General features: G+C 35.3%; 1 protein-coding gene across 1 annotated transcript in view; it reads left to right on the plus strand.

Moving 5' to 3' along the window:
- Positions 1 to 15,532, plus strand: part of tafa5l (TAFA chemokine like family member 5, like) — a 123,998-nt gene extending 108,466 nt beyond the window's left edge. Inside the window, exon 4 of the mRNA XM_062044240.1 lies at positions 15,171 to 15,532. Within this exon, the coding sequence (XP_061900224.1) occupies positions 15,171 to 15,200 (30 nt within the window). The 3' untranslated portion in view covers positions 15,201 to 15,532. The remainder of the gene's footprint in view (positions 1 to 15,170) is intronic.
- The last annotated feature ends 1,236 nt before the right edge of the window (positions 15,533 to 16,768 follow it).

Below are 16,768 nucleotides of genomic sequence, written 5' to 3' on the forward strand. Positions count from 1 at the left end.
AGCGTTTTCCTGCTCAAATGAGCGGACTGTTGAAAATAGGAATCGGGGGATTACTTTTCACAAGTAAGATTTAACATTAATGTACTATTGGTTGTATTTTATGAAAATAACATTACCACAGAGTTGAGAAGGAGCAAAGATCTTCAATATTTGTATGTGAAAATCACAAATAAATCTTCTGGGGGAGGATGACCCCCCTACAGGGGTTTGGTTTACAAACTTTCAGCCCCACCTAAAACAAAATTCACCAGCCGCCACTGATTATGATGCATTCTCATTTTAGGCAAAATATGAGAAAATACTTTCTTAACAGTATAATTGTAACCAGGAATAAGTCTTCAAGTAACAATATTCAAATACTAACATTGTTGGGTAAGACAGCATTTGGTTTTATTCTGAATCCAGTGAAACAGATTGGTGGTTTTAGCTGATATAAAGACTTTCAGGTGTTTATATATGTTTAAGTATTTGGCAGACGCTTTTATCCAAAGCGACATACATAAAAAATACATATATAACAATCACTGTAAACATGATCATTTAAGGGAAGAATGTAATACAAAATATCAATACAAAGTGTCAAGACAGAATAAACTCTCTGCTGCTGCAGCAACAGAGATACGGTCTATAAGATATATAGATACCTAATGTATTCATACATTGTTTATGTAGGATATATGCATGTATATATAACGTAATTATATTGTTTCTTCAACTTAAAAATAGCTGACCGTTTTTTCCCCCTTCTATGGGCTTATATTCCCAGTTTTGATCTCGGACGTCTGGTCACTTATAGCATATAAGAATATTATATTACTGTTAAGCAAACTATGAATGATAAAACATGTGTCCGTTACCATAGCTACACGTATGACAAAAAAGCGCGTGAAAATTAGTGGTATTCAGTGAGGTAAAATGAATTAAATGCGCTGACAGTTCATTGCTCCTGCCAAATGAATTGCACTGAGTGGAGCGGATCACCACTCCAAGATGGCGGCCCCGCGTCTCGTCTGCGCCAGTAAGCAGTAGCGCTCGATGCTGCGTCTACTTATAAGATGTCTATGGTTATGACGTTAGCAGTGAGTTTACAGCCTCACTGATTTAACTACACAGCAAATAAAAGTCATGTTACTTAGCCAATAAACGTTATCTTACATTCAAAACTTACCCTTCTTTGTGCAACTTCAAATGTCGAACGAAGTTGGAAGTTGTTGCGTCTCCGTCTGTAATATTCGAACTGCGTGATTTGCATGCGGCAATTCGTTTTTTGTTGACCAAGTCGTAGTTTTTATACCCGAACGAAACCAACTTTGGTATAAATCTTTCTCACTGGCGCGTTGTTTGACAGCTCTTGTTCATTGGTTGTCCTGCAAATTGATTGGCTGAATGCTGTGTGATGAAAACAATGTAGATCTAATTTGATTGGCTGTTGTACTGAGAGCACACACGCTGACACGCAGCACACACGCTGATAGATAGACAGACACGTACAAAATGAACGCTACGGAGCGCTCCCAAATAACTTTTTAAACTTTAGGTTTTGGGGAAAGTAGCAAGTCATGTCAAGTCAAAAGGCTCAAGTCCAAGTGAAGTCACAAGTCATTGATGTTAAAGTCTAAGTCGAGTTGCAAGTCATATATATATATATATATATATATATATATATATATATATATATATATATATATATATATATATATATATATATATATATATATATATATATATATATACATTTATTTGCTGATTCAAGATGGCTGCCGGCTAGATGCACTAGTTCATACAGCTCCAATAATTCATGAAAAATCTTGAAAATAAGTTGACATCCATCCAGCAGAGCAACATCTTCATGTTTATAAGGAAGATAAACATTGAACTGCTGGATTATTTTTGTGATTTTGGACTTGTTGGAGACTTTTTGATGACATGTGCTTCAATGCACTGACACGCCATCAATACTGGATTGCCTGGAATCAGAAAGTATTCTGAAAGATCAACTGGATTCTAAAAGTACTTTTCCTCACTAAACAATGGCGACTAAGAAGTTGGCAGAAGAAATGGAAGAGGTGAAAAAGTCTCTGAATTTCATGTCAGAGGAACTCAGCAAAGTAGCAAAACAGCAAACGGGCCTTCTGGACTTAATTGATGAAATTAAGCAGCTGAAGGCAATAATCAAAGACAAGAAGATTGAAGAGCTTGAAAGAAGAGTGGATGATCTAGAGCAGTACTCGAGGATGGATGACCTGGTGATTTCTGGGCTTGAGACAAGCCACCGCTCCTATGCACGGATCACAGCAGGTGACAAGGAGGGAGAAGGTGCACCAAGAGGTGAACTGCACACGCTTGAGCAGCAAGTCATCAACTTCTTCAATAACAAAGGAATTCCTGTATGTAGTTCAAGTATAGCTGCATGCCACACCATTCCACTGAAACAAAACAACAGATCCAACATCATCATCCGTTTTGTGAGTAGAAAACATAAAATTGAAATGCTTAAAATGGGAAAAAATTTGAAAGGCACCGGAGTGCATCTCACAAAGAGAAACGCAGAAATTGCAAGACAAGCCAGGATCTTGAAAAAGGGAAAGCGAATCCAGGACACATGGACAAGGAACTGTAAAGTAATGATCAGATTGAATGGTCCACCAGAACAAGCAAGGGTATTAGTGGTCAGAGACTTGAAGGAACTTGAACAATATAAATGAAAAAGATGATGATGATAAACAAGTGGAATAGTGGCGAAATGTTCCTTGTTGGCTTTGTACTGTGTGCAGAGAAACAACCAACATGATGGAAGAACAAATGAGCTGCACAAAATTCAAGTCTTTTGACTTTCATGATCATAAATGCTATGAGTTAGAAAATAACATTGACCCAGATATTCACTTATATCAGGACTCTAATGTGGACTGTGAGTATTATACTGAAGAACAGTTTAATTCAAATGTTAAAATGGAAGGCTTTTCTGTGATTCATTTCAACAGCAGGAGTCTTTACAGTAACTTTTCCAAAATTAAAGAGTATCTTTTTGATTGATTGATTGATTGATTGATTGATTGAGACTTTTATTAGTAGGTTGCACAGTGAAGTACATATTCCGTACAATTGACCACTAAATGGTAACACCCGAATAAGTTTTTCAACTTGTTTAAGTCGGGGTCCACTTAAATTGATTCATGATACAGATATATACTATCATATATACTATCATCATAATACAGTCATCACACAAGATAATCACATTGAATTATTTACATTATTTACAATCAGGAGTGTGGAGGGGGGGTGGGGTGGGGGGGGGGGGGGGGCTAGTGGACATAGAGAGAGAGAGAGAGAGAGAGAGAGAGAGAGAGAGAGAGAGAGAGAGAGAGAGAGAGATCAGAAGGCATAAGAAAAAGAATCTGCATTTGATTGTTTACATTTGATTATTAGCAATCCGGGGAGGGTGTTAGTTTAGGGTTGTAGCTGCCTGGAGGTGAACTTTTATAGCGGTTTTGAAGGAGGATAGAGATGCCCTTTCTTTTATACCTGTTGGGAGCGCATTCCACATTGATGTGGCATAGAAAGAGAATGAGTTAAGACCTTTGTTAGTTCGGAATCTGGGTTTAACATGGTTAGTGGAGCACCCCCTGGTGTTGTGGTTATGGCGGTCATTTACGTTAAGGAAGTAGTTTGACATGTACTTCGGTATCAGGGAGGTGTAGCGGATTTTATAGACTAGGCTCAGTGCAAGTTGTTTAACTCTGTCCTCCACCTTGAGCCAGCCCACTTTAGAGAAGTGGGTAGGAGTGAGGTGGGATCTGGGGTGGAGGTCTAGAAGTAACCTGACTAGCTTGTTCTGAGATGTTTGGAGTTTAGATTTGAGGGTTTTGGAGGTGCTAGGGTACCAGGAGGTGCATGCGTAATCGAAAAAGGGTTGAACGAGAGTTCCCGCCAGAATCCTCAAGGTGCTTTTGTTGACCAGAGAGGAAATTCTGTAGAGAAATCTCGTTCGTTGGTTAACCTTTTTGATTACCTTGGTTGCCATTTTATCACAGGAAAGGTTAGCCTCTAGAATGGAACCTAGGTAGGTGACCTCATCTTTCCTGGTGATGACACTGTCACCTACTTTTATGGTGAAGTGATTGACTCTCTTAAGTTTGATGTGGGACCCAAACAGGATGGATTCTGTTTTACCCAAGTGGATGGATAGCTTGTTGTCAGCGAGCCAGGTGCAAGTTCTACAGAGCTCAGCACTGAGGATTTTGTCCACCTGTGACTTGTCCTTGCCGGATACCAGCAGGGCAGAGTCATCCGCAAACAAAAACAATTCACAGTCACATGCCGATGACATGTCGTTTATGTATATTAGGAACAGTAAAGGTCCCAATATACTGCCTTGGGGGACTCCACAGCTCACCGAGAGGGGGGGGGACACGGTGCCGTTCACCTCTACCACCTGCTCCCTCCCCTCCAAGTAAGACTGCATCCAGCTCCAAGAGGTTTTGTTAAATCCGATTGCTCTGAGCTTATCCAACAGTATAGCGTGGTTAACGGTGTCAAAGGCCTTCTGAAGGTCCAGCATGACCATGCCGCAGTATTTGCCCGCGTCCACCTCATGTTTGATGTGGTCGGTCAGATAGAGAAGGCATGTGTCAGTGGAGTGGTTAGTTCTGAAGCCGGATTGGAATTTGTACATGAGTTTATTAGTGGCAAGGTAACTATCGACCTGTTCATAAACTATTTTCTCCATTACTTTCGAAATGGAGCTGAGAATAGAAACAGGTCGGTAGTTGCCAGGTTCCAATTTGCTTCCTTTTTTAAAGAGGGGAGTTACTCTTGCTATCTTAAAATCTTTTGGTACTTGGCCTTGTGTAATTGATAGGTTTATTATGTGCGTGATGATCGGGGCAATGATGGAGGCAGAGTCCCTGAGGAATCTGGAGGGAATATTATCAAGGCCGGTGGCCTTGTTAGGGTGGAGCGCGCTCAATTTTTTAAACACCTCATCAGCTGTGACCATTTCTAATTTGAAATCATTGTTGGATACTCCTAGCTTTCTGTAGAAGGCTTTAATGTGTTCTACACCAAAGCGACCAGAGTGGTGGGACAGCTTGTTGACAAGAGTTGCAGCTATGCTGGTGAAAAAGGCGTTAAGTCTGCTAGCTACCTCCATTTTGTCTGTAATGAGGGAGTCACCCTCCTTGATGCTGATGTTGGTGAGTCTTGTTTTAAGTTTCTGGCTGCAACCAGGAAGCTGGTTGTTGAGAATTTTCCAGAGCTCACGTGGCTTATTCGTGTTTTCCTCTATTTTGTCGTTAATGTAATTTTTTTTTAAGGATTTAGTCAGTCTTAAACAAATACAGCAAAGGTTTACCATAATAGCAATTTCAGAGACTTGGTTAATTGATAGTAAGGAATTACTGGATGGATTAGAGGGATATGAAATGTTTTGGCAAAACAGGATGAACAAAAGGGGAGGAGGTGTTGTATTGTTTGTGATGTCCTCTCTCAAATGTAGGCTGATTGCTGACATGACAACTGCTATTGACAATCTGATGGAATGTGTAAATATTGAAATCAGTGTTGAAAGATCCAAAAACATATTAATTAGTTGTATTTATAGAACTCCAGGATCATGCATTGATCAATTTAATAAGAAAATGTTTGAGTTATATGAAAGACATAATGATAAGGTGATCTTGATTTGTGGTGACTTCAACAGTGATTTGATGAAATTTAATGATCACATGAAAACCACTGATTTTGTTAATCTTATGTTTAGCTTGAGTTTTTTTCCACTAATTGTAAAACCTAGCAGAATAACAAAGGACCGCATAACACTGATTGACAATATTTTTATAAATGTATTTGATGGGAATAGAAAAAGTGGACTCTTAGTGACTGATGTAAGTGATCACTTGCCTGTCTTTACAGTGATCCAAATGAACAAGGAGCAAAACTTACAAACAAGAAGACAAATAAATAACTTTGTTAGAATAAAATCACCAGAAGCAGTTAAGGCATTCAAGGCTGATCTTTTAAATCAGTATTGGCAAAATGTTTTTGTGGAGGATACTAATGAAGCATACGATACATTCCTGGATATATTTCTGACACTTTATGACCGTCATTGTCCATTGAGAGAATATAAGCAAAATACTAAAAAGAGGGAGAAACCATGGATAACAAGGGGTTTAGTAAAAGCCTGTAAAAAAAAAAGGCTTTACAAGGAATTTATTAAGCATCGAACAAGGGAAAATGAGGACAAATATAAAAAGTATAAAAACAGATTGACATGCATCATGAGGCTGCAACAAAAATACTATTATGAACAATTGCTGCATAAACATAAAAATAATATCACTGAAACCTGGAATGTGCTTAATACTATGATTAAAAAATCTAGCAAAAATGTTTTTACAGCTTATCTGGTAAAAGATGACAACTCAATTTTTGAAAATATAGAAGAAATAGCTGAGGAATTCAATACGTTTTTTGTGAATGTTGGCCCAAATTTGGCAAAAAATATAAATTTTAATATGAATGATAAGAAAAAGTTAAAGAGTGTATCTGACATTAAAAATTCAATGTTTCTTGGCGGAGTTTGTGAAAGTGATGTGTTAGAAGTGGTAAGAAAGTTTAAAAACAAAAAATCTGTCGATGGTAACAACGTGGATATGTCACTTGTTAAAGAAGTGATGGATTGTGTCCTGAAGCCGTTTACTTATATATGTAAAAAATCTTTATCAACTGTAACTTTTCCTGACAAAATGAAAATTGCTAAAGTTATTCCGATTTATAAAAATGGTGATAAACATATGGTCTCAAATTATAGACCTGTGTCTCTACTACCTCAATTTGCAAAAATTCTTGAGAAATTATTTGTAAATAGACTTGATAAGTTCATTGACAAACATGAGCTACTGAATGATCAGCAGTATGGGTTCAGGAGTAATCGATCTACATCCCTAGCAGTGATGGACTTTGTAGAAAACGTAGCTACAGCAATAGAAAAAAAGCAACACACCGTTGGAGTATTTATTGACTTATGTAAAGCTTTTGACACAATCGATCATTCCTTACTTCTGCAAAAATTGGAAAACTATGGCATAAGAGGTGTTTCACAACAGTGGTTAAGTAGTTATTTAAGTAATAGATCTCAATAACTGTCCTCTGGACCCTCTGTCAAAAGCTTCTTCTAGCTTATTTGGGGGACCCTTTCACTTACCAATATCTTTAAATGATATTCACTACTATTGTAATTGTTCTATGGTATTGTGAATAAACTTGAAACTGAAATATGTGGAAATTAATAAGACTAAATCACAGCCAAGAAGAGTAACTTGTGGGGTTCCACAAGGCTCGGTATTGGGACCTAAGTTATTTATACTATATTTAAATGATATTTGTTCAATATCTAATAAATTGAAATTTATTATGTTTGCAGATGATACAAATGTATATTGTTCAGGAGAAGACTTGAAGGAAGTGTTGAGGGTAATAGAGGTTGAGTTGATTCAGCTAAAAAAAATGGTTTGATATCAATAAGTTATCATTAAATGATAAGAAAACTAAATTTGTGGTGTTTAGTGGTGCAAGGACAAATTGTGAAGCAAAATTAAAATTAAATCAAGTGGAAATTGATAGAGTGTATTAAACTAAATTCTTGGGAATAATAATTGATCATAAATTATGTTGGAAACCCCATATTGAATATATAAAGGGAAAAATATCCAAATCCATTGCCATTCTTTATAAAGTAAAACACATGCTGAATAAGAAATGTCTGCATATGTTATATTATTCTTTTATTTTTCCATATTTAACATATTGTGTTGAATTTTGGGGAAATGTCTATAGAACAAACATAGACCCAATAATTAAACTCCAAAAAAGGGTCATTAGAATAATACACAAAGCGTGCTACTATGAACATACAAATCCATTATTTATAAGTTCTAATGTGTTAAAATTTTCAGATATTGTGTTTTTAAAAACAATGGAAATTATGTTTGGAGTAAAGAACAACAGCCTTCCAGCTTGTATTCTTAGGTTATTTCAATTAAGAGGAGAAAACTATAATTTACGGGGGATATTGATTTTTGAAATAGGTAAAGCAAGAACGAATATTAAATACACATGTATTTCACTTTTAGGAGTAAAATGGTGGAACAAGCTCAGTGATGAGCTGAAGACATGTACTTCTTTGTTAAGGTTTATGAAAACATTGAAAGGTGAAATAATTGAAAATTATAAAATATAGTAACAATTACTTTCATCCCATTGATTTTGATTTTATTTATTTTTTTAAACGTTGATGTTCCAGGTAATCTTATTTTCAGTGAAGGTTTAGGATAGGCAAATATAAGCTTTGGCTTCTGCCTATTCCTTTTTCGGTCATGCTTTTTCCTTTCTTTTCTTTTCCCTTTGTGTGTAAATGTGTATGATTGTTATATATGTATAGTCTGTACTCTTAAACTGGTCACACAAAATGGTTAATGGTTGATGGTTGATTATATGACCGAAATAAACTTATTTCATTCATTCATATATATATATATATATATATATATATATGTATATATATATATGTATATATATATATATATATATATATATATATATATATATATATATATATATATATATATATATATATATATATATATATATATACATACATATATATATATATATATATATATATATATATATATATATATATATATATATATATATATATATATATATATATATATATATATATATATATATATATATATATATATATATATATATATATATATATATATATATATATATATATATATATATATATATATATATATATATATACACATATATACTGTATGTATATATATATATGTATGTATGTGTGTATAAATATATATATTGTTGTAAGTTGTAAATCCATGCTGACTTTCTTCTTCTCGTCTCTTCCAAATTGTACGACTTATTTCGAGACGACTGAGTTTGCAGGTTCCTCGTCTGAAGTTCACAAGCTTCTCATCCTTGTTGAGGATCCAAGCCCCGAGTCTTGTTGTGGTTCTGAGCGTCTCCTCCTGGGAGAAATGAGCGTAATAAAAAAGACGGAGGTTTGCTTTGCAAGACTGGATTATGGATCCCTCAGGCGGTTCCTCCTTTCTTGTCCTGGTTTTGATTGAAAGATGCGGTGGAAGTACTTAGCATTTAGACCACAGAGCTGTGATGGATCAGCAGAGGACCCAACTCCGGAGCCAGTGACGGCCACAAGGCGGCCCCTGCGGAATAGCAAGTGTGGAATGACAAGGCTGCAAATGGTCGTTAGCGTCCTGATCATGACCAGCTCAAGTGGCTCCTTCGCCGACAAAGAAGCACGCAATCAGTGCAGAGTGACAAACGACGCTTGTACCTTTTAAGAAAGAAGCACTTTGTTGTCAAGGAGTGGAAGGAAAAGTTCCATCCACCTTCTTCTGCTTTGTGTCCTCTGCAGCCTCTCCCCAAGCAGCCATCGTAGGACTCCTCCCAGACCCAGGAGTGAGTACTGACCCGTCTGCTCCACAAGGGCCAACACAAACTGCCATGCCTTCCAGACATACTCTAAGTACCAGACTATGAGCTGCTACTTTTCTCCAATGCTTTGAAGCCTGCGGCTTATAAAACGGTGTGACTTATTTATGGATTTATTTTTTACACTGACGGCCATGATGTACAATAAATAGTTCCAAAAAACAAAAGCAAGCAAATACACTGAAAAGATGTGTTATTGTTTGTGCTACGGCACCATCTTTTGGACCAGTTCGCTCACTGCAGGTGCTCCGTTGCCCTTCTGTTTGGACCGAGCTATGAACCGGAAGTACAATTGCAGTCTTCTGGCCGTCCATAGCGTTTCTACTCGAATGGATTCTTCATTCGTCACTCCAAGCAACGTTTGTAAGTTTTGCAATATAACTAAAACAATTCTTACTTACTAAAGCGTCCCATGTGTGATGTCTGTAGGAGTGTTTTCATGCATATTTGTACGTGCTATCATAATGTTACCAAGCGTGCGTCGTTAGTATTAGCGAATATGCCACCACGTTTATTTAGTTAGTATTATTATCTTCACCCTTGCTCCTGATGGCTGCTGGTTAGCGCCTTGCATGGCAGCTCCCGCCATCAGTGTGTGAATGTGTGTGTGAATGGGTAAATGTGGAAATACTGTCAAAGCGCTTTGAGTACCTTGAAGGTAGAAAAGTGCTATACAAGTATAACCCATTTATCATTATTATCTTACAATGACATTCTTTTTGTGTTGTTTCAGTTTTGTAAATGAACCAAAAGTCATGGTAGAGTTATTGAGTCTGTTTAGCTTGCGCAGCTAGTGGGTCCATGATCATGACTTCTGTTTTGTTTGATCAGCCGTTTTACTGCCGTGTTACAGACACCGTTTGGAAACAATTAAAGTATGTAAATAAACATTTCTGTGTAAATAACTAATTTCATAATGTATATATCTGCGACTAATACATGGAAAATATTTTTTCTAAAATTTAGTGGGTGTGGCTTGTATACCGATGCGCTCTACAGTCTGGAAACTACGGTATTTTACCAATCAATCAATCAAAATGTATTTATGTAGCAAGTAAAAGACTCGAAGAAAAAAAAAAAAAACAGCTGGAGAAAAGGAAGAAACGTTAAGAATGAATGGCAGATGTGGGGACAAATTATTGAATTTGTACATGAGTAGGTCACTTGTCCATGGGGAAGATAGTCCTAGGGCAGGGGTGTCCAACTCATTTTAGCTCAGGGGCCGCACAGAGGAAACTCTGTGGACTATTAAAATCATGGCATTAAAAGTAAAAAATAAAGGCAACTTCAGATTGTTGTCTTTGTCTTACTTTGGCCAAAAATAGAACAAACACATTCTGAAAATATTACAATAAAAATATAGAAGCTGCGGTAAAGTTTAGAACCATGAATAAAAGAAGAAAGTGAATGAATGTTTATAACTGAATACATTTACATATGCATAAAACGTTGTTTTTTTCTTTTGTATTCGTTTTTTTTTTAATGAATGAAGTAACGTTTATGACAAAACACAGAAAGGTCAGCTGGCACTTCATTCAGACTGGTACCTCTCCAGAAGTAATAGCAAAATAATTATAGTTACATGTATAAAAGTATGTGAAATATGCAAAACCCTGTTATATATGAATAGTGTTACTACTACTAGTAATCCATACTTGCCAACCTTGAGACCTCCGATACCGGGGGGTGGGGGGGCGTGGTTGGGGGCGTGGTTAAGAGGGGAATATATTTTAAGCTAGAATTCACCAACTCAAGTATTTCACACACACATATATATATATATATATATATATATATATATATATATATATATATATATATATATATATATATATATATATATATATATATATATGTGTGTGTATATATACATATATATACATATGTATATATATGTATGAAATACTTGACTTTCAGTTAATTCTAGCTATATATATATATATATATATATATATATATATATATATATATATATATATATATATATATATATATATATATATATATATATATATTTATTTTATTATACATAAATAATAATACATTCATATTGCTCAGCAACATAAAACCCGTTGTTGCGCTACAAACTAAAAATGAATTAAACAATTTTTTTTAATCCAAATGAGGAAGTCAGGAATAATAATAATAATAATAATAATAATAATAATAATAATAATAATAATAATAATAATAATAGCTACACTGAATGCACAGCTTTTTGAAGCATGATACTGATAAAGCACGTTCCCCAGGGTCACACATTGCATTGGTCTCCCCAGATGTACTGTAGGTACAAAAGTTAGCATGCTAACTAGTTAAGATATAAAAGTTAGCATGTTAAAAGTTTAGGTATACATGGTAGCATGCTAATAGTTTAGGTACAAAAGTTAGCATGCTAACTTGTTTGGGTAGAAAAGTTAGCATGCTACCTCATTTAGGTATACAAATGAGCATGCTAACTATTTTAGGTACAAAAGTTAGTATGCTGAATAGCATAGATATAAAAGTTAGCTCGCTACCTCGTTTAGGTATAAAGGTTATCATGCTTACTAGTTTAGAGACAAAAATTAGCATGCTACCTCATTTAGGTATAAAAAATTAGCATGCTAACTATTTTAGGTTCAAAAGTTAGCATGCTGAATAGTATAGATATAAAAGTTAGCTCGCTACCTCATTTAGGTACAAAAATGAGCATGCTACCTTTTTAGGTATACAAATTAGCATGCTAACTGGTTTAGAGACAAACATTTGCATGCTAACTAGTTTAGGTACAAACATTTGCATGATACCTTGTTTAGGTATAACAATTAGCATGCTAATTCTTTTAGGTATAGAAGTTAGCATGCTAACTAGTATAGATATAGAAGTTGGCTTGCTACCTCATTTAGCTACAAAAGTTAGCACGCTACCTTGTTTAGGTATAACAGTTAGCATGCTAATAGTTTCGGTATAAAAAGTTAGCTTGCTAACTATTTTAGGTATAAAAAAGTTATCTTGCTAACTAGTTTAGGTATAAAAGTTAGCATGCTAACGCACTAAGGTATAAACAAATTAGCATGCTATTAGTTTAGGTACAAAAATTAGCATGCTAACTACATTAGGTACACAACTTAGCATGCTAACTACTTTAGGTACAAAAGTTAGCATGCTGAATAGTATAGATGTAAAAGTTAGCTCGCTACCTCGTTTAGGTATAAAGGTTATCATGCCAACTAGTTTAGGTACAAAAATTAGCATGCTAACTAGTTTAGAGACAAAAATTAGCATGCTACCTCATTTAGGTATAAAAAATTAGCATGCAACTATTTTAGGTTCAAAAGTTAGCTTGCTGAATAGTATAGATATAAAAGTTGGTATAGAAGTTAGTATGCTAACTAGTATAGATATAGAAGTTGGCTTGCTACCTCGTTTAGCTACAAAAGTTAGCACGATACCTTGTTTAGGTATAACAGTTAGCATGCTAATAGTTGCTGTATAAAAAGTTAGCTTGCTAACTAGTTTAGGTATAAAAAAGTTAGCTTATAAAAGTTAGCATGCTAACGCATTTAGGTATAAACAAATTAGCATGCTAACAAGTTTAGGTACACAAATTAGCATGCTTACTACATTATGTACACAAATTAGCATGCTAACTAGTTTAGGTATACACATTAGCATGCTAACTAGTTTAGATATAAAAGTTAGCATGATAAAGTTTAGGTATAAAAGAAAGCATGCTAATAGTTTAGGTATAAAAGGTAGCATGCTAATAGTTTAGGTGTAAAAGTTAGTATGATAACTTGTTTAAGTACAAAAGTTAGCATGCTACCTCATTTAGGTATAAAAATGAGCATGCTAACTATTTTAGGTACAAAAGTTAGCATGCTGAATAGTATTGATATAAAAGTTAGCTCGCTACTTCATTTAGGTGCAAAAGTTAGCACGCTACCTCGTTTAGGTATAAAGGTTATCATGCTAACTAGTTTATGTACAAAACAATTTGAATGCTACCTTTTTAGGTATAAAAATGTGCATGCTAACTAGTTTAGGTACCAAAATGTGCATGCTAACTAGTTTAGAGACAAAAATTAGCATGCTAACTAGTTTAGGTACACAAATGTACATGATATCTTGTTTAGGTATGACAATTAGCATGCTAACTCTTTTAGGTACAGAAGTTAGCATGTTAACTAGTATAGATATAGAAGTTGGCTTGCTACCTCGTGTAGGTACACAAGTTGGCACGCTACCTTGTTTAGGTATAACATTTAGCATGCTAATAGTTTAGCTATAAAAGTTAGCATGCTAACTTGTTTAGGTATAAACATTTAGCTTGCTAACTAGTTTAAGTATAAAAAAAGTTAGCTTGCTAACTAGTTTAGGTATACAAGTTAGCATGGTAAGGCGTTTAGGTATAAAAATGAGCATGCTAACTAGTTTATGTACAAAAATTAGCATGCTAACTAGTTTACGTAAAAAATGTTGCATGATACCTTGTTTAGGTATAACAATTAGCATGCTAACTCTTTTAGGTACAGAAGTTAGCATACTAAGTAGTACAGACATAGAAGTTGGCTTGCTACCTTGTTTAGATATAACAGTTAGCATGCTAATAGTTTAGGAATAAAAGTTAGCATGCTAACTTGTTTAGGTATAAAAAGTTAACTTGCTAACTACTTTAGGTATAAAAGTTAGCATGCTAACGTGTTTAGTTATGAAACAATTTGCATGCTTACTAGTTAGGTACAACAATTTGCATGCTAACTACATTACGTGCAAACATGTTGCATGCTAACTAGTTTAGGTATACAAATTAGCATGCTAAATAGTTTGGATACAAAAATGAGCATTATACCTTGTTTATGTATACAAATGAGCATGCTAACTCTTTTAGGTACAAAATTTAGCATGCTATCTAGTTTAGGTATAAAAATGTGCCTGCTAACTAGTTTAGGTACAAACATTAGCATTCTACCTTGTTTAGTAATAAAAAAGTTAGCTTTCTAACTAGTTTAAGTATAAAAGTTAGCATGTTAACACGTTTAGGTATTCAAAAAATAGCATGCTAACTAGTTTAGGTACAAAAATTAGCATGCTAACTACATTACGTACAAAAAATAGCATGCTAACTAGTTTAGGTGTACAAATTAGCATGCTAAATAGTTAAGGTACAAAAATGAGTATGCTACCTTGTTTAGGTATTAAAAAGAGCATGCTAACTTTTTTAGGTACAAACATTAGCATGCTATCTAGTTTAGGTATACAAATTAGCATGCTAACTAGTTTAGGTATAACAATTAGCCTGCTAACTAGTTTAGGCACAAACATTAGCATGCTACCTTGTTTAGGTATAAAAATGTGCACGCTAACTCTTTTAGGTGCAAAAATTAGCATGCTAACTACATTACGTACAAAAAATAGCATGCTAACTAGTTTAGGTATACAAATTAGCATGCTAACTAGTTTAGGTATAAAAATTAGCAAGCTAACTCTTTTAGGTACAAAAATTTGCATGCTATCTAGTTTAGGTATACAAATTAGCATGCTACCTTGTTTAGGTATAAAAATGAGCACGCTAACTCTTTTAGGTAGAAAAGTTGGCATGCTAACTAGTTTTTGTTGTGGTTGTTCCTCCACAGGATCCTTGCCAGGAGTGGAATCGTGCTTGAAGAAAAAACAAACAGCTTTCCAGTACTTTTTCCTCCGACTAGAAAGTGAAAAAGCGTTTCCCGGAAGATTCTTCTTTGAAGGTGATTTTGCAAACACTCGCTCAACACCTCTTCCTCTTTTCTGGATCTCACCGGGCTGTGGACGAAGGACGCGGTGAGCCTGCGTGGACTCTCGCTGACGTGGACAACGTGCTGACTCGGCAAATGTGGACATTTTGAATGGCTCTGCATTTAACGTAGGTGTTGTTGTTTTTTTGTAAACGTACACGATAAAATACTCCTCTTTGTCTACGGACATCATCTCAGCATCAGCAGTGTGTGTGTGTGTGTGTGTGTGTGTGTGTGTGTGTGTGTGTGTGTGTGTGTGTGTGTGTGTGTGTGTGTGTGTGCGCGCATCCAGGGTTACACTGTGAAAGAAATCATACTGAGCTGCATTTTTCATACTCCTGTTTGCATTTTTGAGACACGCCAAAACACAATAAAAAAGATTTTTAGGGTCAGACGCTGCCAAGGAAAAGAAGAAAAAGTTGTGATGTTATGAAAAATAATAAGTTGGGCAGTTTTTCCCACAATACGAGAAAAAGCTGTTTTTAAATTAAACTGAAGTAAATGATAATAACAATAATCATACATATGTATATACACACACATATATGTATATGTATATATGTAAAATATATATATATACACAGTATATACACACCTCGTTTCCATATGAGTTGGGAAATTGTGTTAGATGTAAATATAAACGGAATACAATGATTTGCAAATCCTTTTTAACCCATATTCAATTGAATGCACTACAAAGACAAGATATTTGATGTTCAAACTCATAAACTTTATTTTTTTTTTGCAAATAATAATTAACTTAGAATTTCATGGCTGCAACACGTGCCAAAGTAGTTGGGAAAGGGAATGTTCACCACTGTGTTACATGGCCTTTCCTTTTAACAACACTCAGTAAACGTTTGGGAACTGAGGAGACACATTTTTTAAACTTCTCAGGTGGAATTCTTTCCCATTCTTGCTTGATGTACAGCTTAAGTTGTTCAACAGTCCGGGGGTCTCCGTTGTGGTATTTTAGGCTTCATAATGCGCCACACATTTTCAATGGGAGACAGGTCTGGACTACAGGCAGGCCAGTCTAGTACCCGCACTCTTTTACTATGAAGCCACGTTGATGTAACACATGGCTTGGCATTGTCTTGCTGAAATAAGCAGGGGCGTCCATGGTAACGTTGCTTGGATGGGAACATATGTTGCTCCAAAACCTGTATGTACCTTTCAGCATAAATGGGGCCTTCACAGATGTGTAAGTTACCCATGTCTTGGGCACTAATACACCCCCATACCATCACAGATGCTGGCTTTTCAACTTTGCGCCTATAACAATCCGGATGGTTCTTTTCCTCTTTGGTCCGGAGGACACGACGTCCACAGTTTCCAAAAACAATTTGAACTCATCAGACCACAGAACACGTTTCCACTTTGTATCAGTCCATCTTAGATGAGCTCAGGCCCAGCAAAGCCGACAGCGTTTCTGGGTGTTGTTGATAAACGTTTTTTGC

Source organism: Entelurus aequoreus, linkage group LG01, assembly GCF_033978785.1.
Source record: "Entelurus aequoreus isolate RoL-2023_Sb linkage group LG01, RoL_Eaeq_v1.1, whole genome shotgun sequence".
NCBI lineage: Eukaryota > Metazoa > Chordata > Actinopteri > Syngnathiformes > Syngnathidae > Entelurus > Entelurus aequoreus.